Source organism: Myotis yumanensis, unplaced genomic scaffold, assembly GCF_028538775.1.
Source record: "Myotis yumanensis isolate MYYU_CA2020_CCGP unplaced genomic scaffold, mMyoYum1.0.hap1 SCAF_12, whole genome shotgun sequence".
NCBI lineage: Eukaryota > Metazoa > Chordata > Mammalia > Chiroptera > Vespertilionidae > Myotis > Myotis yumanensis.
Genome location: NW_027223763.1, coordinates 14,880,261 through 14,904,600, shown reverse-complemented (window position 1 = coordinate 14,904,600; position 24,340 = coordinate 14,880,261). Strand labels below are relative to the sequence as shown.

Below are 24,340 nucleotides of genomic sequence, written 5' to 3'. Positions count from 1 at the left end.
CCACCAAATGAGCTCATTAATCTGAAAACAGGATGTGGCACATGAAAAGAGTGAGGTCAGGTTGCCTGTTCACTTACACTGGCTTGGGGCAGAGAGGAAGGGGTGGGTGGGAGAGAAGTGGGACCAGCGAATGGCTTTTAGAGATCCCAAATCCTTCATGGAGTGGGCTGAGAATCAATGAATTTTTAAATCAGAGACTCAAAACTCTGAATCCTTCTTTTCTCTTGGAATTAAAAGGCAACGCTGGGGCCACCTCTGGTCACCCTCCCACAGATTGCCTATGTTGTAGGCCCCTGAGGTCCTCTGCTTGTCCAGAGCAGGTGTCTGTCCTCCAGGGAGGACCCAGAAGCCTCCTTTCCTCAGAGGGACTCTGTCCTGCAGCATCAGCTTCTCCATCAGAAGCTGGAAGAAGCTCTACCCTGGATGGGAGGCTTACATACTGCCCAGGTTTAAGCTCCCCCCCCCCCCCCCCCGCCCTTTCTCTCTCTCTCTCCCTCTCTCTCTCTCTCTCACACACACACACACACACACACACACGAAACTAAAACACAGTTCGCAACTCCATTTGAGTGTCAAGACAAAAAAAATGGGACTCTAATACATAAAGAGAATGTAATAGGTGCCTGTGAGTAACTAAAATAAAACAAAACCAACAAAATAGGCAGCCTCACTCCTCCTTCAGCTGACAGTCCTGCAGACAGCCCTTAGAGGTCTGATGGAGAAGGAGCCTTTGTCAAATTCTCAAAAATATAGGTTGTTTGTCTCTTATAAACAAAAATTCTATCCCAATACTATTTTGATTGATACACACAGCTTCATAGAGAATGAGTGACTGTGTGTGTTTAGACAGAAACAGAAGTGGTTCCTGAAGACGCCCAGTTCTGTAAAAGCATCCTGCCTTCCAACCTCTTCGTACCAACCTTGCTGACTGTACCAACCCAATAGGCCTGGACGAGCCCGGCACTGTGCTAGGCTCTTTGCAGGAACCCAAGAGGGCACGACTCGGTTCTGCTCAGCCCATGTCCAGGCGGGGATTCGGGCGGGCAGGCAGGGCGTGGGGGTCAAGTCCCAGGCCTGTCTGGACTCGTTTATTCTGTGAACACTTCACTGAGTCCGGAGCATGGAGAGGGGAGGAGGGCACGGGAGCCTGCCAGTCCCCGGTGGGAGAACAGGGCGACGCAGCAGACCCCCGCCCGGGCCTCAGTTTCCCGTTCGGGGGAGCGCTCGCCCCGCCCCCGGGAGCCGGCTCCGGCTGCGGAGACCCGCCCCGGCCACCCCGGCTTCCGCCGCCCGGCCACGTCCGCGGGGCCCTACCGGAAGCGTGCGCCGGCCGCGGGAGGCGGCGGCTGCGGCGGAGGCGCCGAGGTTGGTTGCACTTCACCCCGCCCCACCCCCACGCGCCCTGGGACTGCGGGCGGCGCCGGCCCCCGCCCCGGCCCCCCGCGCTCCCCGCCCCGGGCGGCCCAGGTCCCGCTAGCTCGGGCGGGGCTCCCCAGCGCAGGCCTCCCCACGCGCGGCCGGGACCCGCTGCCCCAGCCCTTCCTGCGGGCTCCCGGGCACCCCTGGGGTTCGCTGATCCTTGGTAGTCGCGGCGCTGCTCTGCTGCGAGCTCACCTGGGGCGGTGGCGGTGGCGAGATGACAGTCACCTGCCCGGGGCCGGGGAGCGAACGGAGCCGGGAACACATAGGCTCCGGGGGTTGCGGGACGCGATGGACTCGCAAAGGCGGGTGTAGCCCCATCCTGGGGACTCCAAGAGGAGGTGGGGTCTGGTCCAAGTGGGCCCCGAAAGACAATTGGAAGACTGGGGAGATGGGGGTACTCGGCGCAGAGAGACCTCGCATGTGAGGATCTCGGTAGAGCCATGGAGATGAATCGATGGAGATTCGGAAAGGAAGAGAATTCTAAGCGAGGAGCCGAGGCATGGCAGGTGCTGGCCAGAGGCCTGGTTGTATGAGAACTGGGGCAAGGAGATGGTTCCATGGAGATGCCAGTGAGACAGTGGAGCACCTGTGTGGGCAACCTTTTCCAGAAGTTCTGTCAAAGCGAGGAGAGTGGCTGCAAGAGAGAATTTGGGATGAGGGCGAAGAGCGTTTCAAAGCACCATGTGTGGTTCGAGCACAGGCTCTGGGTGCACAAGTCCCCATTCACTCTCTCCCAGACCTTGGGCAAGTCACTCGCCCGCTTTGTGCCTTCATCTGAAAGACGGAGGTAATGACAGTACCTGCCTCATAGGGTTCGTGTGAAGATGAGATGAGATGGTGCCCGTAAAAGTACTTCACACAGCACTAAAAAGTAGTACTTACTATTTTTCGCTCTTATCATTAGAGCACCTGACGCATAGTTTGATGCTGATAGGAAGGAGCTGGTAGAGAGGGAGGCATTGAAGACAGAGGGGAGAGAAAAGGGATTAGGCAGAAAGGGACCCGAACTTGGATGGGAGAGAAGTCTTGGGTGCCTGTTTCAGTCAAACCAAGGGAAGGAGGGGACAGGTGGGGATGCAGGGAAGTTTGCGGGTTTGTGGTAGGTGGTTAAGGGAGTGTCTTTCTGGTAGTCTTGTCTGACGTAGGCCTCAAGGTCATTTGCTAAGAGGACCAGGCCAGGGCTGGCCCAGGGGAGGGTGGAGGTCCTGGTATGCCATGCCCTCTTTGCCAGCAGCTTGGTAGCCCCAGTTCTGCCCCAGGGAAAGTGGGCAGTTGAATTTATCTTGGGTCAGAGGACAACGTCTGACCTGCCTTGCCCACTTGTGAGGCTCAAATAAAGTTGATGGATGTGTAAAAACTATATATCAGCATCACTTACCATTTTAATCCTCTCCCCCGATCGTGAGGAGCTGGGAGGGCTGTGACCATCATTGGGAGACAGTGTCAAAACCTTTTGTGCACCTCAGATGGGCTGTGCATCATGCATACTTTCACCTATGATCTCATTTAGTCACAACAGTCAGGTGAAGTTGGTATTAATATTATCCCCATTTAACAGATGCAGAAACTGAGGTTAAAGACCTTGTCCCAGGACACACAGCTAGTAAATAGTAGACTTAAGACCTAAGCTCAGAGTTATTAGACCTCAAAGCTCATGATTTGGAACCATTATAAAAAATTTGCAAAGTCCCTAGTAGCAGCCCAACAGGATAGAAAGATGTGAAGGAAGCCTCTTTTCCATTTGTTAGGTGAGAAAACAGGCTGGATACTCTGGCCTCCATCCTCGACTCTGTAGACTCCCCCACTCAGCCTTGCTGTCATCTCTCTTGTATGGATGAAGGAACACATTGCGTGTGGTCCGACAGACCTGCTGCAAATCTTGCTCCACCACCAGGGGCTGTGTGACTTTGGACCAGTCATCTTGCTTCTCTGTGCCTATACATGGCCACAGAATTCCCAGCTGGTTGCTTTGAGGAATAAGAAGGAAAATGTTGCCCTGCCCACAGTAGATGCGCCAGGAGCCACAGTTCCCACACAACAGTGGATCGGCATCATACTTGGCCGCTGAGACCAACCCCCTGTGGCCTTGTATTTATTTAGAGCTTTGTTCTCAGGGCCGGGAAGTGGTAGTGCCTGACCAGGGTATGTGGCCACCTATGACTTCCTGAGTGGGGCCCCGAGGAGCGCCCTGAGCAGTGTATGGCTCTGAAGCCTTGGACTTGAAAGGAGGGGAGGGCCCTGTGTTGTCATCGAGACTGGTGAGGAGTGCCAGGGGCAGGGCCATAAGAAGCCTCCTGCTGCCTCTGGCTGCCTTGGCCCTAAGGTTCCAGAATCTTAGAGCTTAGAGGAACCTTGAAGACCACCTGTTGCAACTCCTTTCTTTACAGACGGGGTAACCGAGACCCACTGTGAGGAAGTGACTTTTGCCTGAGACACTGGAGAGGGCAGAGATTGAGCGCCTGGAACTTGCATTTTTGGACCTGCCACCAGGACCTAGGGATTTCCACCAGGGCAGTGAGCACCCCCACCCAGGATTCCAGGCTTCTGGGAGGTCGCAGGGAACACAGACAAGTCACTAGCTGTGGCTCTCTGCCCATGTCCCCTGGGGAGGAGAGGGAGGAAGCGAGCGGCAGGCTGAGGTTCTTTGACGGGGGAACTCTGACTGTGGTTCCTGAAAGTGTGTGACATGGTTGTGTTTTCTCTCTGACTCTTCTCTTGCTCTCTGTCACTCTAAAGAATGACTGGGCACTCCTAGAGCCTTCAGCCAGCATCCAGGGGGTTTTTCACCACAGAGGGTAATTCCTGCCCCATCCCTGTTGTGATTCAGCTGTGACGTTGAACCACACAAGTCAGCGAGAAGATAAAGTCATCAGACTCCTGCTCACCAGAGAGGGTGGCCCACGCCAGAACTCACTTCTCTCAGCACAGACTCCACGGGCTGATTCCCTCCCCAGAGGAGCTTGATCGGGCCTCTGGCCAGCCTGGGAGCCCGGGATGGCCTCTGGCTCAGCCAGCAGCCCCCGCCCAGCCCCTGATGAGAACGAGTTTCCCTTTGGGTGCCCTCCCACCGTCTGCCAGGACCCATCAGAGCCCAGGGCCCTCTGCTGCACCGCCTGTCTCTCTGAGAACTTGAGGTGAGGGGTCAGAGGAGCGAAGAGTGGGTGGGAAGAAGGTGCCATGGAGGGACCCCTGATGGGAGACAAGGGTGAGAGGAACCAGTGGCTTTGAGCAGGTGACTTCACCTCTCTGGGCCTCAGTTTCCACACCCTTTCCTTGTAGTCCCTGACACTGTCCCTTCTGACCTTGATGGAAGAAGTAGCCACAGACAGATGTCAGCTGCCACAGCTGAAGGCTGTCCAGGGTGGGGGAGAGCCTCAGGCCCAGCTGGGCTTCTGACTTACTGTGAGGCTGGATGTTTCATGCCTCAAAGCCTCAGCTTCCTTGTCTGTAAAATTCCTGTAAAGCTACTTTCTACCTCCCAGGATTAAGAGGCACAATCAATAATATTCCAAAAAGTTTTTGTAATAATGAATATAAACTTTCTTAGTAAATGATGAACTGCTATACAAATATATCTCCTTCCACAATATCAACCATCATCTTGTATTGTTTGCTGAGAACACTTTTAAAGGGAGCAAATATATCTATATTTATATATGTATGCATATATAGATGATTTATTTATATATAGGGGTGGGCAAATTGTAAACCTACTTTTGCCCACCCCTGTATGAATATATATAGTTGACTAGGTATATATTTATATATGAATATATACTTATAGAAATACATGTTTTACATATATAAAATATTTAAAATATCAATAACTCAGATAGGTGTGACATCCATATGATCATCAGCATCTCACCAGTTTGAGCCTACTATGTGCCTCTTTCCTTGGGTCTTCAGAAGAGCTTTGGAAAGGTGGATACTATTATTGTCCCATTTTACAGATGAGGACAATGAGGTAATGGAGAGAATAGATGAACTTGTCCCGGTTCAATTTCCTGGCAAAAGTGCTCTTTAACTGTCATACACACTCAGCTTGACCTTTGTCTGGAGTTTTACAGCTTAAGGTGGGGAAACTGAATCAGTCTAGTTTGAGAAATTCAAATGCTTTGATGCAGAGGGAGGGGAGAGGTTGTGGGCATGGAAAGGCCAGGTTGTGGGGGTCGGTTGGTCAAAGCTTGGCTGGTTTTACCATTAAGCTGATTGTTGTGGGTTCATCTCAGGCTTTTGAACTGGGTCTCTTGGCTTCCCTCCCCATTATTCCAAAACTGGGCAGAGGTGGGGAAGGAGCTGACACTTTTAAAGGGAGCAAAGATATCTATATTTATATATGTATGTATATATAGATGATTTATTTATATATAGGGGTGGGCAAATTGTAAACCTAGGAGCCCAGGCAGAGCTTTGCTCCTGACTCTATCTCCCCTTGGCCAATCCACATGTCCTCCAAGGTCTCACATTTAGGGCCTGACCGGTTGCTTTGACTGTGGATCAGAATTACTTGGGAGCTTTGTAAAAGCCCATAGGCCCATGTGTCATCCGGCCACCTGCTCCTGGTAGAGAACCTCAGGCTAGGTGCTCTCTGAGGCCCCTTCTTGTTCTAATCGGCCATGGTCATCTGTAATTCCTAAGACAAAGAGACCTAAACCAAACAGAAGAAGCTGAGAAGAGCAAGTGTAGCCACACATCCACCATCCCACCTGAAGTCCTGGCTCAGATGCATTTTGGAATTCAGAATTTTTTTAGATTTCAGAAAAGCAAGTCCGTGCATCACTGCGTAGTTCTTCCAGTGGGGTTGGGGCAGCACCTTATGATCAAGCCCATTAATGTTTCTGCAATGAAACATTAATATTCACACTAAGTGGGATAAGGGTTAGAATAGCCGCCAGTAACTTCAGGCAGGTCAGGTTTGGCTGCCAAAGAAGCTCACTGCAATCTATGGAAAGACACTGGGTGCCCAGTGCTTTGAGGTTTGGGAATGGTGGGTCTGGGATTGTGGACCTGCATGCTCACTGGTATCAGGCACCATGCTGGGCACGGCCGGGCTTTTGAAGCTATCAGGACAGAGGTTGGTGCCAGGGAATCGTGAATGTTGCACTCAGCCGGATTTGTTTGTGTGTGTCTCTAGGAACGGCGAGGATCGGGTCTGTCCCAAGTGCAGAGGAGACGATTCCCAGTCTGTAAGCCCAGGGAGCCTTATGTCTCAGGAGAAGGTATGTTGACACAGCCAGGAAAGGGTCTTTGTCCATTTTCTCCATTTGTTGAGGTTGAGGCCAAGTAGACAGCCATTCCCCAGTCCCGGCAGGCACCTCCTTCTTTGTCTCGAGTTAGACTGAATTTGGTTTGTAAGCAGCAAGGGGACTGACAATGCTTTGGTGAAGCAACTTGCCCTTGGCCACCTGGCTGATCTGTGACAGATTTGGGGTGAGAACAACAGTCTAGACCAGGCGCCTGCAAACTACGGCCCGCAAGCCGCATCCAGCATGCCACCTGTGTTTATACAGCCATGAGCTAAGAATGGTTTTTATATTTTAGATAGTCAAAAATATAATTCTGTGGATCAAAATAAGAATTATATTTTGTGACACATGTAAATGACATGAAATTCAAACTTCCATGTCCATAAATAAAGTTTTATTGGCACACAACCATACTCACTCATTTATGAATTGTGTGTGACTGCTTTCACCCTGTGACAGCAGAGGTGACTAGTGCAACACAGGCTTCAAAGTTCAAAATATTTACTCCCTGGCCTTTTGCAGAAATAGTTTGCCAACTCTTGATCTAGACAGTTCTTCTTGCCCTTGATTGCTCTCAGACAAGGCAAGGCCATTCTCAGCTCCCCTCTGTGGTTCAGCCAAGCCAAGCCATGCTCCTAAGTATAGAGATGGCCTTGAGAGTGTGAGGGGCCAGAGACATTCTCAGGCCCCCCAGTTTAGAACCCCAGTCCTTCCCGGTTGGAAGGACCCTCACTGGTCATCTGTCCAGCCTAGAGGTTCCCATGCTGACCAGAGCTGGTCCATTCCCACCAGTTCTGACAAAATGATAAAAATATGGAAATTGTAGTGGGGTTTTTGTAAAATTAGATTCTTTCCACTTATAGAATCAACCTTTACTCTGAGATTATGCTCTTCCTATATATGTCTTTGTAGAAATGAAATGATAGTGATAGTAAATGATAGAATTTTTGGTAAAGTCTTTACTTGGTAAAATAAAAAGATGGCAATCTTTATGTTAATCTCCGAATTAAAAGGAAACTTGTATTTATTCATGAATCCAAAGCTGTAAGAATGTAAGAAGCACTGCTCTAAATCTAACCGCCTTATCATACACATGGGGCCCGGACACCCACTGGGGCATCTCAGTGCAGAGCTGCCAGGCGACCAGGGCCTCACTGCTCAGCCGTCCTCACTGTCCTCACTGTGAGACAGGCCCCGGCTCCTTTCAGCCAAGGCTCCCCCCTTGCCTTGAACCGGAGCCCAGGAGCCTGATGTTCAGCGATGCTCAGGGATGGTTCTATATCATTCAGTTTGTGGCCAAGATGACTCCTATGCCTGTTTCTCCGTCTGTAAAATGACGGCCGTGTTTGTTCTGCAAGACCTTCCCAGGTCCTGTGATATCAGATACATTCCCTCCCACCTGTAGGAACTCGAGGCAGGCATGCGAGTCTCCACACTTCCCTCCCTTTTCCTCTCCGAGCCCACATTCAGAGGGTGAGGAGAATTTCCTGCCCTGCCCAGAGCTGGTTTTGAGGGCTCTCCCATCCCCTTCTCAAGGGAATCTTAGTAAGGATCCCATGCATTTTCCCAGAACTTTACAGTCTACAGAGCACTACGAGCTTGTAGGACAAACGGATCCATGGAATAACTTCCGGAGCCTCCCTGTTTGGGCATCTTGGTGCACTAACCATGAAAGGCGTGAGCAGAGCCATAGCTCTGTGGCTGCCGTCCTCCCCTGCACAAGGAAGGGCAGGGCTGGATGCTTCCTGCGGCCCCTGCCTGCTTGAATGCTCCAGGGCTATTGTTTTTAACTTGGTTTATTCTGACCTCTTAACAAAATTAATACACCGGCATTGTACAACTCTTAGATAATATAGAGAAGAGATGTATTCATATATCTTAATTCAATGGCTGTAATTTATCCGTCTTTGTTAACGTAAAATCAGATGACAGTGGAAGTGCTGTGACTAAAGAGTAGTCTGGAACCCTGTCCTCTTAGTCAGCCCAGCTGCCCAGCCCTCTAGGGACTGGGGATTCCTAAGGGACCCTGCAAAGCACAGTTTGAAACTTGCTGCCTTGAACCAAATGAAGTGACTCTAATGGTGGAATTACAGGCAACAGGGTAGGAGGGGGTACTGCCCACATTTGAGGGCAGGCAGGCCTCTGAGCAGCATGGTTCTCCCTCCCACCCCCTGCTTCCCCCTCCTGAAGCCATCATCACTGCAACCCCAGTGGAAGGCTGGTTGGCAGTGGGGTTAGCCAGTGGTCTGACCACCACCCCCCCCCCCCCCCCCCCCCACACACACACACACACCACCACCACCACCAAAGCCACCTAGTGGAAAGACTAGGGACTCCTCCAGCTCCTGACCCTGATGGGAACTTTGGGGGACTTTTGACCAAAGGAAAGCAGCTGATTATAAGTCAATACTTTGCATGCGAGTCTCCATGGGAAGTTTGTCTGTGCATCTGGGGAAACCTGGGGAATGGAGGTGGGTGGAAGGGTTGGGCCGGAGACCTGCTGAGCTAAGCCCAGAGGCACCCATTCTTGCAAACACTTTCCATGCCATCTGCTTATCACTTTGTCCTCATCCTCTGACTTCATTAGATTAATATCTCTCTAAGGAGTGCTTGCAGCCCTGGACCCATTAGGTAAGATAAGAAGCAGATATTAAAGGATTACTATTGACCTAGTTGGAGACTTGGTTCTTGCCTGGAATGACCTTCCTGTAGAAGTGACAGTGAATAGGGGATGGCCGGTGGATGGAAAATAACATTTAATTCTCACTGCGTGTGAGCCATGAATGGAGTGTTTTCTCTCATTCTCTTCCTTCTGAGGCCACTCAAGGTCAAAAGCAAGTTGGCAACTGTTGCCAGTGGCTTACAGTAATGCCTTAACTTATTCTAAAATCAGAAAATGAGAGGGGGGCAAGCTGTCTAGTGCGGTTTCTGTGCTGTACTGGATTCCTGCCAGGTGGCTTTCTATCCTCCCGGTGATGGGGAGCTCATTACTCCAAGACATGACCTCTTCCACTCTGGGGGGCTCTGACTGTTGCACATTTTCCTCTTTGTTTGTACTGACCTGAAGTCTGTCTCCCTTAAGGCCACCAGCCTCCTGTCCTCTGAGGCAGTCTGGCCACGCACTCGTTGTCTGTCCTTGTCTCTGCATGTGTGTCCTTCAAGGTGTGATGTGTAGAAATGAACCCCTGAACCCTTACGCTGCTGAGCTTGGCAGTTGCATCTGTAACCTCATCGATCCTGTGATATCCTGTGTGAATATTGGTGATATATCAAGGTTCCATGAGGGGGTGTGCCTGGGCTAAAGTCATGGAGCAAGAGGGAAACAAAGCCAGGCTCCAACTCCTGCTTCCTAGGCTGGTGGCATCTTCCCCTCTGCTGCCTCCGTGGCAGACCACCCTAAATGTGTTAAGCAGGTTTAAACCCCACAGTCAGCTTTAAGTGCTGGAAAAACAGCAATGGGCAAAGACTACTTTCAACTAGGAGAATCATGCAGGGCTTCCTAGAAGAGGTGGCAGTCGAGCTGAGCAGAGGTTGCCAGAGAGGAAGCTGGCCCAGGTGCAGAGGAAGGCAGGCCTGGCGGGCAGAGGCAGACTGACTGGGTCTGCCCTGTCACAGTAGAGTGCCTCTCCCTCAACACCAGCCAAATCCTGAGCAAAAGCAGCCCCTCCAGTCATCCAAGACCTCAGGTAGCCTTTGTGCCAGCGCAGCGGTGCAGCCCAGGCCTGGCACGCTGCAGATCCTCTGTTGTGTGCAGTAGGCTTCACAGAGGCGGCTCTCATGCTCCTGGCAGGCACCCCCCTAATGCTCACATTCCTGGAGGCCCGTGGGTCCCTGAGTGGGGGCCTCTCAACAGAACCCTCCGCTGACCCCGTCGCAGAAGGCCCGGGTGAGCAGGGTGGCGAGGAACACCACAGACCCACAGACTTCCCGGACGCAGACAGAAGGACGAGTGTTCCCTCAGGGCTGGGGTTCTGTTTTCTCTGTTTCTGTTTCCTCCTCAGAGGAAATTCCACTGCGAATTTTATTTTTAGCAGTTTGAAGCATGCGGCCACTAACAGGGGCCGCTTGTGGCACTGGACGTACCCCAGGCTTGGCCCAGGACAGATGCCCCGGTCTTCGTCTGCAACCCCAGCCTGATTCCCTTTTCTGTTTCTTCAAGCCTCCAGCCTTCAGGCGAGGCCACCCTTTGGACAAGGCAAGGACTTCCTGGTGTAGAGGAAGGACCCTGGACATGGACTCCAGGCCCTGACCTCCACCTTGTCTTTGCCCCAAACTTGCATTGCCTCCTGCAAGTCACTGCCTGTCCCTGAGTTTTGACTCCTCCACTTACACAGGAGAAGCAGAACCAAGCCCCAGCCTCCTCCTCATGGTACATGAGGTCTGACGGGCGATGCTCACACAGGTGCTGAGAAAGCAGCAAGCCCTCACAAGATCTAACAATGGGACAGAAGACCTGAAGTCAGCCACCTACTCAAAGAGTGCAAGCCCAGTGAGGCCTTGAGCAAGCCAGTCACCCAGTTTCCCATCTGTGTTAAGGCGAAGGTCATCTCACCCTGCCTGCCTCCAAGGATGACTACAGGGATCCTATGAGAGCATGCAAAAATGCTTTGGTTCTGTATAAATGCAAATACAGGTCAGGATGTTCCTCGCCTCCTCGAGGAAATGCAATGGGGAAATGGTGTTTTATAGAATTCGTTATCAAAAGTTTGAGATGTGAGGATTAAATGAAATGCATGTATATATGACAGCCATCAGAGGGAGAGAAAAGGTCCCAAGGGCAGTGCTTAATCCACAGGAATATTACTAATAATAATAACAATGGCTAACATTTATTGAGTATTTCACTATGCAGAATGATGTTCCCCAAACATGTTAATAACCCCTATGAATCCATTGCCTCATGTGGCTACATTAGTCTACAAAGGCTGCTATCACCAAGTACCACAGACTGGAGGCCCTGAACAACAGAAACTTATTTTCTCACAGATCTGGAGGCAAGATGTTCCAGACAGGGTTTGTTTCTTCTGAGGCCTCTCTCCTCGGCCTGGAGATGCCGATGTCATCCCTTTTCCCTATCTTCACATTGTCTTCCCTCTGCACGTCTGTGTCCAAATCTTTTCTTACAGGGACACCCATCATATCACTTGGGGCTCACCCTAATGACCTCACTTTAACTCAGTGACCTCCTTAAAGGCCCTATCTCCAAACATAGTCATGTTCTGGGGGGTTATGACTTCGATGTAAGAATTGGGTTGGGAGGGGATGACTTAGCCCAGAACAGATGTGATTAAATTAAGGATCCTGAGATGAGGGGCTTATCCTGGATTATCTAGGTCACCGGTTCTCAACCTGTGGGTCGAGACCCCTTTGGGGGTCAAGCGACCCTTTCACAGGGGTCACCTAAGACCATCGGAAACACATATATAATTACATATTGTTTTTGTGATTAATCATTCTGCTTTAATTATGTTCAATTTGTAACAATGAAATTGGGGGTCACCACAACATGAGGAACTGTATTAAAGGGTCGCAGCATTAGGAAGGTTGAGAACCACTGACCTAGGTGGTTCCAGTGTAACCACAAGAGGGAAGCTAGAGGGAGTCAGAGAGAGATGGGAAGATGCTGCTGGCTTTGAAGAGGGAGGAAGGGGCCACGTGCCAAGAAATGCAGGTGGCTTCTAAATGCTGGAAAAAAATAAGGAAACAGATTCTCCCCCAGAGCTCCCAAAGGAACACAATCCTGCTGACACCTTGATATTTAGGACTTCTGATCTACAGAACTGTGAGATGATAAATTTGTGTGTTTTTTAATCTATGAAGTTTGTGGCATTTTACTATAGTAGCAATATGTAAGTAAGAGCAGAATTTACGTTTGCCATCTCATGTAACCCTCACAATAACTCTATGGGGGCGGGTACTCTTATTATCCCCATTTTGCAGAATAGGAAAGTGAGACGTGGAGAGGTGAATACTCTACCAAGGCCACACTGCTCATGACCGAGATGTGCCTGGCACCCTGACAGGCTGGCTGCAGAGGCCTCCCCTTTAACTTCAGTAGCACTCTACGGAATGAGTGACTAACTGGTGATGGAACTGTAGGCAGACTGGCGGGCCACTGGGGCCTCTGAAGGCCTCTCCGGTCACCCCTGCCCATCCTCTGACAGCCATTGCGGGCTGGTCACAGCCCACACCCATCCACACAGCATAACAAGGACACCCCCTACATCCACCTGGGCCAGGCTTTCCCCTGCACTACACAACACCTCTTTTGGCTCAGCCGACAAAAGGACAGGTGCCCCTCCACCTGGGTGGTGATTCTGGAATTCCCCTGTTTTATCTTATCTCTTCCACCTTTTTGTCCCCCTCCTATGGCTCTCACTCCCAGCTTAGAATGGCAGAGGACTCGAATCATGGACTTGGAGGGTATTTTAGGGCCTGAGAGGTTCCCCAAGTCCATTCACCATAACCAGGTCCACGCCGAGCATCAGTCCCTCTGTTGTGCCCACGGGTCAGGAAGCTACCTGCTGGGAGAGCTGCGTCATTGTACACTTCCCAGCGCTGGCACCGTCTCCCTGCCAAGGCTGCCCTCTGCCCACACCCCCAATAAAACATCTGTTTTCTATTCCTTGTTAGGAACATCTTGTGCTTGAACCCTGTGGAAGTGGGGCCAAGGGGGTGGCCCTTTGCTGGGCTGTGCTTTGTGTTCTAAGCCAACAGTACTCATTAAGCCCATGACTCTCGCTTCTTTTACTTTTAAAGAATAATTAGTAATGTGGCTTTGTATTTGCTCAACCCAAAAGACCTCTGTCCTCCTCCCTTTTTTAAATTCAAATTTCCATTTTGCCCCATTAGATTATTCTTTAAAAAAAACAGCAAAACTCTTTGAAAATCAAGATATTATTTATATGCAATACAATCCACTCAGTTTAAGTGTACGGTTTGATGAATGCCAGTAAATTTATGCAGTTGTGTGACGACTGCAGTCAGGATAGCAAGTGTTTTCTCTGCACCAGAAAAAGCTTCCTCGTGCCCCTGGTTCATCTGAGGCTGCCGCTGGATAGACTTTCTGTGACTGTAGTTTTGCCTCTTCTAGAATCTTATAAGCATGGAATCATAGTTGCTGTCTTTTGTGTTTGACTTCTTTCATTTAGCATAATGTTTTGAGGGTCCTCCTCATTACTGCATGTAATGTTTTAGTCCCTCTGATTGCTGAGCAGTGTTCTAGAAAAAGAAAAAAAACCCACTGTCCATTCACCAGATGATGGATATTTGGATTGCTCCCAATTTGGAGCCATTAGGAATACAGCTGCTATGAGCATTCACATACACACGTAAACATATGTTTCCGTTTCTCTTGGGTAAATTCCTAGGAGTGCAATGTGGCTTGTATGGTAACTCTAAGCATGGTTTATAAGTAAGTTGCTTTGTAAGTATGATTTAATTTTATGAGATATTCCATAGGTTTTTTGTGTGTTTTTTTTTTACCCAAAGTGGCTGTACCATTTTGCCTTCCCACTAGCAACGTTCATACGTTCCAGTTCCTCCACATCCTCACAAAGCTTAGTGTTGGTATTCTTTTTGCATCTTGGCCATCTAGTGAGCGGATGACGGTGGTTCATGGTGGTATTTCATTCTAATTTGCATTTCTCTGTTGACTAGTGATGTTGAGCATCTTTTCATAGGCTTGTCATTTATATATCTCCTTATGTAAAGCATCTGTTCAGTATTTTACCCATTTTATTAGGCTGTTTTGTCTTATTATTACTATTTGAAAGAGTTCTTCACGTATTCTGGATACAAGGCCTTTCCAGATATGTGTTTTGGGAAATAATATTTCTCCCAGTTCCCCATGGGCTTACTCTTGATAAGAGATACAGTTGATCCTTGAACAATGCAGTGGTTCAGGGCACCAACCCAGGGCACACACAACAGAAAATCTGTGTATAACTTTTGATTGCCCCAAAACTTAACTGCTACAGCTGTCCCTCAGCATCCTCAGAACATTGGTTCCAGGACCACCCCCCCACGGATACCCAAATCCACGGGTGTTCAAGTCCCCTATATAAAACGGTGCAGATTGGTGCAAACAGTCAGCCCTCTGCATCCATGGATTCCCAACCGTAGATCAAAAACAGCACTGGTATTTATTGGGGGGAAATCTGTGTATCAATGGACCCACACTGTACAGGGTTCAACTGTAGTGATATGGTATGGAAAGAGCCTGTGTCTATGCTACTTCCTAGCCATTCCTCTTTGGGCAAATCCCTTGCCCTCTGTGAGCCTCAGTTTCTTCATCAGTAAAATGGGAACAAAATACCTACCCTGCCTTCCCCACAGCATTGTCAGGGGCCCTGGGGAGAATTATCACCACAAAAGCATTTTGTAAGCTCCTTGGACCTGTAAGTAGGTTAGCAGTTTGGTCAAGTTGCTGTTGAGTACTGAGACCCTTCTGTGTCCCTGCCCTCAGGCTGCGCATTATCCGGAAGGAGGGCAGTGCAGGGCAGGCACTCCTCAGCCAAGGTGGATTGCCAAGGAGGGATGCGGGTGGCAACTGTGGGGAGCATCCCCATGGGCTTCAGGAGCAGGGAGGTGCTCACTCATGCAGCCGAGTGTCTCCTCTGTGCCAGGCCCTGCCTTCGGCACTAGGAACACAGCCTCACAGAGCCCTCAGACCAGTGGGGGCAACCGAAGAGTGAATGGTGCTGTGCGGATCCTGTCCTGACGGGAGAAGCAGCCCCACTACTTCAGCAGGGGCTCTGAGCCTGTTCTGAATGAGGATCACGAAAGGGGTCAGCCAGGCAGAAGGACCAGCATGTGCAGAGTCCTTTGGCCCAGCCCAGCATCTGCCCTGTTGAATCTTAGTGCCTTGTAGAGAGCCCAGTGGCCCCACGGGGATGCCTATAACATCAGTGACATTGTTATTTCCAGGATCACCCTGAGGTGGCTGCAGATGGAGTTGGGTGCCCCTTTGCAGGTGTTGGCTGCTCCTTCAAGGTAAGCATCTGAGAGAGAAAGGACATCTGTCTACTGCAGCCCTTGGCCACTGGGTCTCCCTACTTCAGTCCCTCCAGGATTTTCCAACAACATCAAGCTATTCCTCTGGATGTCCCTTACATCAATAACCTTCTCAAACAACAAATCCCACTAGTCAATCATTTCTGTACTCGGGAGAGTTCTTAATGTCTTAGCATTGTAGGCATCACTAAAATGACCAATCCCCATCCCCCCATGCCTCTCTCCATGGTCCTGAATCATCACGGCTCTCAAAGACAGGGATAAATCATGGTAGAGGCCTGGGGGCATGGCTCCCTGTGAGCATGTCTGACGTCACGGTTCTCCAAATCCCTGTCACTGCACACAAAGCAGCTTCCCCTTTGCTGGGTGAATGGATCTGACTTTCTTTGGGAATCTTCTCTGTTTTCGCTGATCAGCCCCACTCTCTTGGCAGGGGAGCGCAAAATTCATGCAGGAGCATGAGGTCACCTCTCAGGCCACCCACCTAAACCTGCTGTTGGAGTTCATGAAACAGTGGAAGGCCCAGCTGGGCTCAGGCCTGGGGTCAGGCCCCATGGCCCTGGAGCGGAATCTGTCAGACCTGCAGCTGCAAGCAGCCGTGGAGGTGGCTGGGGACCTGGAAGTGGACTGCTACCGGGCACCCTGCTCGGAGAGCCAGGAGGAGTTGGCCCTGCAGCACTTCATGAAGGAGAAGCTCCTGGCCGACCTGGAGGGGAAGCTGCGCGTGTTTGAGAATATTGTCGCAGTGCTCAACAAGGAGGTAGAGGCCTCCCACCTGGCCCTGGCTGCCTCCATCCACCAGAGCCAGCTGGACCGCGAGCTCATCCTAAGCTTGGAACAGAGGGTGAGCATGGGAAGCAAGGTTGCCTTCAAGGCTGGCTCAGGGGTTCCCTGCCCCATCTTGTGTCCAGAGCAGTGAATCAGCTTTCCTCCTAACTTTCTTCTCCCTGCTCACAGCAGTCACTCACCCATCAAAAAGTATCTCTCCTGTGTCTCAAAGCTTCTAGGAGGTGGAACACTTAGAAGTTATGGTAGAGATCAATCCCATCATCCAATGGTTCATTTCCTTTGCTTGAATTTCTCTCATGGTAGGATACTCCTTTTCTAAGCTATTCATTCCATTGCTATTAGAAAGTTCTCCCTTAAACTAAATTGAAATCAGCTTCTTTGTGTCTTCCCTGCATTGTTCCTGGCCCTGCCCCTCAGGATGCACAAAACAAATGTGCCTTCCAGACTCTATGGCAGCCCTTCAGAGAAGAGCAGTCGGTGATTATATCCTACCTGAGTACTTCCTTCTTTAGGCTAAATGCCCAGGACCTTCACTCCTTCATCACAGCACGTTGTTTCATGCTGTTCTCAGATGCTCTGGCTCAGCCTCTGAAGGATTCCACACAGTCAGAATGGCGGTCCCAGACCACACCAGATAATCCACTTATCTGACAGTTCTTGGTTTAGCAGGACTGTCATCCCCTCCTTTGTTCCAGAGCTTATACTTTTCTTAATATAAGAAGTTTGTGTGGGGTTTTTTTGCAACTTGACATCACAGTCTCATGTTGATGTAGGCCTGGATTTTAGTTCCAGCTCCACCATGAACTTGCTGTGTAGGTCTGAGCAAGTCACTCTCCCTCTTAGGAAACTTCAACATTCTCATCCATAAAATTAGGAATTCAATTTAAGAACAGTCACTTCCACTCCTGACTTCCCTACGTGAGCACACCCAGGAATAAATTTGTATTCTTTCAACTGTGAATAGGGAACCAACCAGAAGAGCCAAGCACTGGATTTGAGTGACCGAGTAAAGCTTTTATTTCTGTAACTCTTGCCCCAGTTAGAAGGTGGGCTCCCTGAGGGCAGCAACTGCGTCTTCAGTTCATCAACAGACTTTCTGGCTCTACTCTTAGATGTAAGGCAGGCACAGAGAGAAAAAGTGAGCATGGGCCCAGCCCTTGGTAGGGAAGAAAGACATCTGTCTGGTAGGAAAGATAGAAAAATAAATCTCATAAAACTGCTGAGGACTCCGTAAGAACGTAGATGAGAGAAAGAGAGACCAGCTGAGCTAGGGCAGTGGTTGACTACTTCACATAGGATGGGCTATGTGAGGTCATGAGCGGAAGACTAAGTGATGCTTCCCCACAGGTGGCGGATTTGCATCAGACACTGGCCCAGAAAGACCAGGCCCTGGGCAAGCTGGAGCAGAGCCTGCGCCTCATGGAGGAGGCCTCCTTCGATGGCACTTTCCTGTGGAAGATCACCAATGTCACCCGGCGGTGCCATGAGTCGGCCTGCGGCAGGACCGTCAGCCTCTTCTCTCCAGGTAACACCTCCCCAGGGGCACAGAGGCCCACTGGGCTCAGAAAACAGCATGGGGAGCTGCCAACTCTGTGACTCTGTCCAGTTAGGCAGGGTCCCTTCAGGCCACCTACCGTGCTGGGGCCACGGAGGAGGTAGGTGCCTGGCTCGGCCACATAAAACAGGGGCTATTTGAACTGCCATGCCTTCCACCTCCCCCAGTTCCAGTCACACTCTGCAGACAGGAATAAAATTGTTATTGACTTTGAGTGGATGTCAGGTGTGAAAGACAGTGTGCCGTGAACCAAAGCTTGTGCAAATGAGAGGACAGTTCTCACAGGCGAATACCGTGGGACCCCTGCCCTCAGAGAGCCAGGGTCTGACGTAAGACACGTGGAGGACTAAGTGTATGATTGCGGGTAGCGCATTAGGAAGTATTGTGTAAACCAGGGCAGTTCTTACTCGTTTCTGGGGCCCCGGAGCTTGGCACAGTATCTTGCATAAAGTAGTTACTTGGCAGATGTTTCCCTTACTCAGTTGATTTCTGTTTTTAACGCATGTGTGTATTTTTGCATAGAATGCTCAGACCTATGTGCTCTTCCCCTCTCCTCATTCACACGTGTCTACATAGACAAGGTGGGGGGTCATTAAGGAAGATTTCTGCAGGTGACGACTTGAACAACCTCTCACCTTTGACCCAGCTTCATACCTTTCCTGTCCATCTGCTCCTCTGATGCACCAAGACCTACAGGGCTGGGATGGACAGAGGCATTGGAGGTTGCTCCGTACCCCAGAGCAGGGCGGGGTCCCAAAGCCAGGCCCGTTTCCTCAGGAGCAGCGGCAGCCCCCTTCACGGGGTGGCCTCACCTCCAACATGAGGCTTTTTCTCCTCTCCTTTCCAAAGAGGGACAAAGCAAGCAGTGTCTCTGGCTTCCTGTTTCACCAAAACGTAAGGGGCAGGATGAGTCAGACTGTCGGTCTGTCCCTCCTCCGCCCCTTCCTGCTTGCCCCCCCACACCCTGTCCCCAATCAACCCCTCCCAGAGGGGCCCTTGTAGTGACAGCCCTGAGAAGCCATACTGGGTGGTCCTTTCAGCTGCAGAGAGTCCAGAGGCCCCTGTGCTGAGGCACCAGGGGTGACGACGTTACCAAGGGTGCCTGGCAGACTGAGAGCCCACTCTTCCTCACCTCCAGGAGCCCCCGCCACTTGGCCTGGGGCAGCAGGAAGAAGTCTGTGTTGGGATACAGGAGGCCTGGCCCCTAATCCTGGCTCTGCCCCCAGGGTCTGCGAGGCCAGACACTTCCCCTCGCTGGGTTCGGTTTCCCGACTGCAAAATGCAGGTTGGTTAAACCCAAAGTGTGGTCCTGGGCAACAGCATCGCTGTCCCCCGTTGGACATGCCGGTTCTCAGTCCTCACCCAGCACTACTGAGTCCAGAACTCCGAGGCGGGGCCTAGCAACCTGTTGACTGCCACTAGGCTAGATGAGCGCCAAGATCTGGGTCCTCTTGGACTGTATGTAATCGAGAAGATGGTTTCTTAGTTTTGAACCCCTGACCATGGACGTGCCTAACCGCTGGTCCCAGGGTCCTCATTTGCCAGGCTAGCATTCTCCAGCTGCCTCTGTGCTGACTCTGGCTTCCACATTGCAGCTTTCTACACTGCCAAGTACGGCTACAAGTTGTGCCTGAGGCTCTACTTGAATGGCGACGGGACGGGAAAGAGGACCCACCTGTCGCTCTTCATCGTGATCATGAAAGGGGAGTACGATGCTCTGCTGCCGTGGCCTTTCCGGAACAAGGTATGGACTAAGGGGAACACTGTGGGGGGCGGGGGGGGTGGCGCGCACGTTGTAAGGGTCGGGGGAAGCCTGAGTCCTGGTCCCGGTCCTGGTTTAGCCATGAACTGGCCGGTGACCTGGGCAAGTCCCTTGCCCTCTCTATGTTATCAGCTCCCCCTTTCGTAAAACAAAAGCCTGAGTTCACATCTAGTAGCCAAGGCTCCCTCCAGCATCATGAGTCCAGGGGCAAAAATGCCTGGACCAACATCCTGGGAGGCATGTAGAAATGAAATCCACCTGGCGGGGTGAATAAGGAAACTTCCCGGAGGAGGTGCTGTGGGCCAGCCTGAACTGGCAGCACTTTCAGAAAAAGGGAGGAAGGCAGACGCCACTGCACACCTGTCAGAATAGCCAAAATCCAAAACACTGGCAACACCAAGTGCTGGCGAGGATGTGGAGAACAGGAACTCTCATTCTTTGCTGATGGGAATGCAAAATGGTACAGCTGCTTTAGAAGACAGTCGGACAGTTTCACAAAACCAAACATAATCTTACTATACGATTTGGCAATCACGCTCCTTGGTATTAACCTAAAGAAGTTGAAAACTTATGCTCACATAAAAACCTACACATAGATTTTATAGCTGCTTTATTCATAACTTCCAAACTTGGAAGTCACCAAGATGTCCTTCAGTAGGTACAGGATAAACAAACCATGGCACATTCAGACAATGGACTATTATTCAGTACCAAAAAGCAATAAGCTATCAGGCCAAGAAAAGCCATGGAGGAACCTTAAATGCATACTGCTAAGTGAAATAAGCCAATCTGAAAAGGCTACATACCGTGTGCTTCCACCTATAGGACATCGTGGAGGAGACAAAACTATGGAGACAGTAAAAAGATGAATGGTTGTCAGAGGATGGGGAGGGGGCGGGGTGGAGGGATGAACAGGCAGAGCACAGAGGATTTTTAGGGCAGTGAAACTACTCTGTATGATACTGTAATGAGAAAATGTTATACATTTGTCCAAACTCATAGAATGTATAACACCAAGAGTGAACCCTGAGGTAAACTATGGATTTGGGATGATAATGTGTCAATGTGTCAATTGATTGTAACACATGTCCCACTATAATATGGGTATTGATAGTGTGGGAGATTGGGTGGGGGCAGGAGGTATATAGGAAATCTCTGTATTTTCCTTTCAGTTTTTCTTTGCAATTAAAGCTGCTCTAAAAAAATAAAGTCTATTAAAAATGTTTAAAAGGGCAGGAGTGCCATGCTGGTCTGAATATGAGTCAGCAGGTCAGTGGCTTCCACACGTGCCGGGAGATTTAAAAAATACCAACGACTGGGTCTTACTACAGTAAATGGCGAGGCCTGAGCATCAGGATGTTAAAAACCTTCCCAGGGGATTCTAGGTGCAGCCAGTTTGAGAACCGCTGAGGTGGATGATGGAAGACATCCTATGTACTGATGGGCATTCCAGTGCCATGTGCCAGGGAAGAGGGTTTGTGTCACTGAGATCATCCGCCTCTCGGAGTACACACATCTGCCCCTTGCAGACAGAAGCTCGGTTCACGTTTCCGGGCATTGACTGACAGCCCCTGGGTAGATGGCCTATCTGTTCTCCCCACCCCTGCCTTGCCCAGGAGGTTCCGGCCTAGTTGACCATCACACATCTCTGAGCGGGAAGGGATATTACAAGTTATGAGTCCCGCCTCCTTTTCAGGGCTCAGTCCCACTATAGCCCCAGCAGCCAACCAAATTGACTGTGGCATCTGAACTACCTCTTCCAGTTGGATAGACCATCAGATCCCTAATTATAGGACAACCCCAAGGCTGCCCAGATTACCAGGTGCTTCCATTCCTGGGGCCCCCTAACCAGCCTGAGTTCAGGGTCCGAGGGGCTGCACAGGTAGCAGACACACACCAGCCCTGAGCCCCTGGGTGCACTCCCCAGGGCCTGACCTCCCACCTGCCCTGGCCCACAGGTCACCTTCATGCTCCTGGACCAGAACAACCGTGAGCACGCCATTGACGCCTTCCGGCCCGACCTGAGCTCAGTGTCCTTCCAGCGGCCCCAGAGTGAAACCAACGTGGCCAGCGGCTGCCCACTCTTCTTTCCTCTCAGCAGGCTGCAGTCACCTAAGCACGCCTACGTGAAGGACGACACCATGTTCCTCAAGTGCATCGTGGAGACAAGTGCTTAGGCAGCAGGGACGAGAAGCCACATCTGCGCCCTGAGGGAGCACCAGCCCAGACTCGGGGAGATGCCACGATCCCGAGGCACAGGGATAGGCTGGGGCTGGCATGATCTGAGCGGGGCTGACAGATTGACTATGGCGGCCACCAGCTTCCGGTGGCAGGACCTTGGGATGGGCCCCCAAAGGCAGAGGGTTCAGAAGGAGGTGGTGGCAGAATTGTTGCCTCTGCACTGAACACACAACACTGGAGGCCTGGCCGCCACTCCAGCCCTGAATATTGAGGTGGACTCTGACCAGGATGGGGAGGGCATGGGGGTCCGGCCTGGGACATGAATGGCCATCTGGAGATAAAGGACCTGAGCCTGGGAAGGTCCCTGCAGGACCACCAGGGAGAACTGGAAACATGCTTGCTGTCTTCCTACCTGGGGTCGGAAACAAGGGGTGGAAGGGACAGGTTGCCAGTGTGAATTCAGTCTGTCAGGCGTGCACTGAGTTCCCCATCACTGGCGGTGAACACGCAACCGTTCTAATCAGATTTCCCTTAGCTTCGGGTCCACGACTGATTCTGTGGGGACCACAGAACAGTATCAGGTCATAGCTGACCCATAAAAATTGATTTGATGATGACTGAGCACCAACCCTGTGTGAGATTTTCCTTACTGAAGCCACAGCATTGTCCTTGTTTGCAGGTGAAGTGGCTGAGGCTCGGAACGACTCCAGTGGTCTGCAGATGGCCAGCGTCCGTATCACCCTGAAAGCCTGCTAGAACACGGTGCCACTCCCACTCCCCCAGTTTTTGACTCAGTAGTCCTGGGGTGGGGCCCAGAATTTGCACCCATCCCACATTCCCAGTTGGTACTGATGCTGTCGGTGGGGACCATGCTTTGGGAATCTCTGCCCTACACAATGGGGCCCCCTCTGAATACATTTTCTGCCCTTAGGCCGACCATAAAATCAGCATCCCCCACTTTCCATAGCAAGGATTTATGATGCATCGCCTTCCCTGTACAGGTATTAGAGGGTTCCATTCCTGACTGTCACACGGGCGTCCCACCCTCAGAGGACTGCCCCCAGACATGACCTTCATCCCTCCGAGGGCACCTCCTGAATGCCCCAGATGCAGACTTCCTGGAGCGTGAGTGCACCCATCAGTGAGGGTGTGACCACTCAGCATGAGTTTGCTCCCTTAAGGGATCCCAGGCAGGGTTAGGGAAGGTGCTGGAAAGCTTGGAGAAAACTGCGAGAGGCTCCCAGCACATGGAGGTACAGAGTGAGAGCTGGACAGCTGAGGCTAGGGAAGCAGGACAGGGCCTTCAGCACCTGTGCATGCTGGGAAGAGAGTGAAGGGGCAGCTGCAGACTCCTGGACTCGACAAGAAGCTCCTGCAGTCAGCTTTGTAACCAAGGGTGACCTGACCTGCGCGTGGTAAGCAGACCTGGGACTGAGTGAGGTGCACATGTCTGTTTTATTCCCCCGGTGGGTACACGTGACTTATTTGTCAGACTCTAGCGGACCTGAGCCGAGTGAGAGAATCCTTATTAGAATTAGGCTGTTAAATAATGACATCATATATGAGAGTGTTGTTAGGAAGCGTCACAGCTGCCATTTATTGAGTGCCTGTTATGTACCAGACACTTTATATCCATAACCTCATTGAATCCTCCCAAAACTCTGATAAGGTAGGTGCCGAGATGATCCCCATTTTGCAGATGAGGAAACTGACGCTAAGAGAGCTTACATTGGCTAAGGCCCTAGTCGCGAGGAAATGAAGGGCTATTGTCTCCCCATCGCTAAACTGTCACTTTCCACTCCATCCTCTGCCCCACATTTCCTGAACACCTGCTCTGTGCAGGCCCTGAGGGGGACCGCAAGATGAATCATTCAAGTAGTTAGTCGTTCAACAAACTCTTTTTGAGCACTTGCTATTTTGTTTGAGCTTTTTATAGCCTGCCTTATTTCAGAAAGCAATTAACTTCTTTACTTGATATACAAGAGAATTAAGATGTGAAAATGTGGTCATGAGATGGTGACAGATGGAAAATAGAGGTGGGAAAGGTCAGAAGAAGCCAGGAATGAAATAGGTACAGACCGTGAGGTCCTACATGTGACGGAGCCAGATTGTCCTCTGAGCTTTCCAGCAGGCAAAGCCCAATCCCATGCGGTTCAGGGTCCATAAGACACTAACAAACCCGTCGCTGAGGCGAAACATGACTCTCGCAGGCCCTGAGACCAGGGGCCTTCCCCAGTGAGCTGGCACAGGAGCTGGCACTGTGGAGCCTAAGGAGCAGTGTCCCCAAACAGCATGCTCCGTGCACGTACAGCACGAGTCTCGGGCTGTTTCCTGTGCTCCCCTCCGCGCTGGCTCACGTCCCAAAGC

The 24,340-nt window shown here is 50.9% G+C and overlaps 1 protein-coding gene across 4 annotated transcripts; it reads left to right on the top strand.

The window, feature by feature from the left end:
* The first annotated feature begins 1,323 nt into the window (after positions 1 to 1,323).
* Positions 1,324 to 22,601, top strand: TRAF1 (TNF receptor associated factor 1). 4 transcript variants are annotated; one of them, XM_070430813.1, is made up of 8 exons: positions 1,324 to 1,365; positions 3,810 to 4,556; positions 6,560 to 6,644; positions 15,600 to 15,665; positions 16,120 to 16,530; positions 17,823 to 18,000; positions 19,626 to 19,774; positions 21,751 to 22,601. In XM_070430813.1, exons 2-8 carry the CDS (start codon positions 4,417 to 4,419, stop codon positions 21,967 to 21,969), a joined length of 1,248 nt encoding a protein of 415 aa, XP_070286914.1. In that variant the 5' UTR covers positions 1,324 to 1,365; positions 3,810 to 4,416; the 3' UTR covers positions 21,970 to 22,601. The 4 variants fall into 4 exon arrangements, with proteins under 4 accessions (XP_070286914.1, XP_070286916.1, XP_070286917.1 ...); XM_070430815.1 differs by having other exon boundaries at positions 1,338 to 1,365; positions 4,159 to 4,556; XM_070430812.1 differs by lacking the exon at positions 1,324 to 1,365 and adding an exon at positions 1,821 to 2,209.
* Positions 22,602 to 24,340: the final 1,739 nt, after the last annotated feature.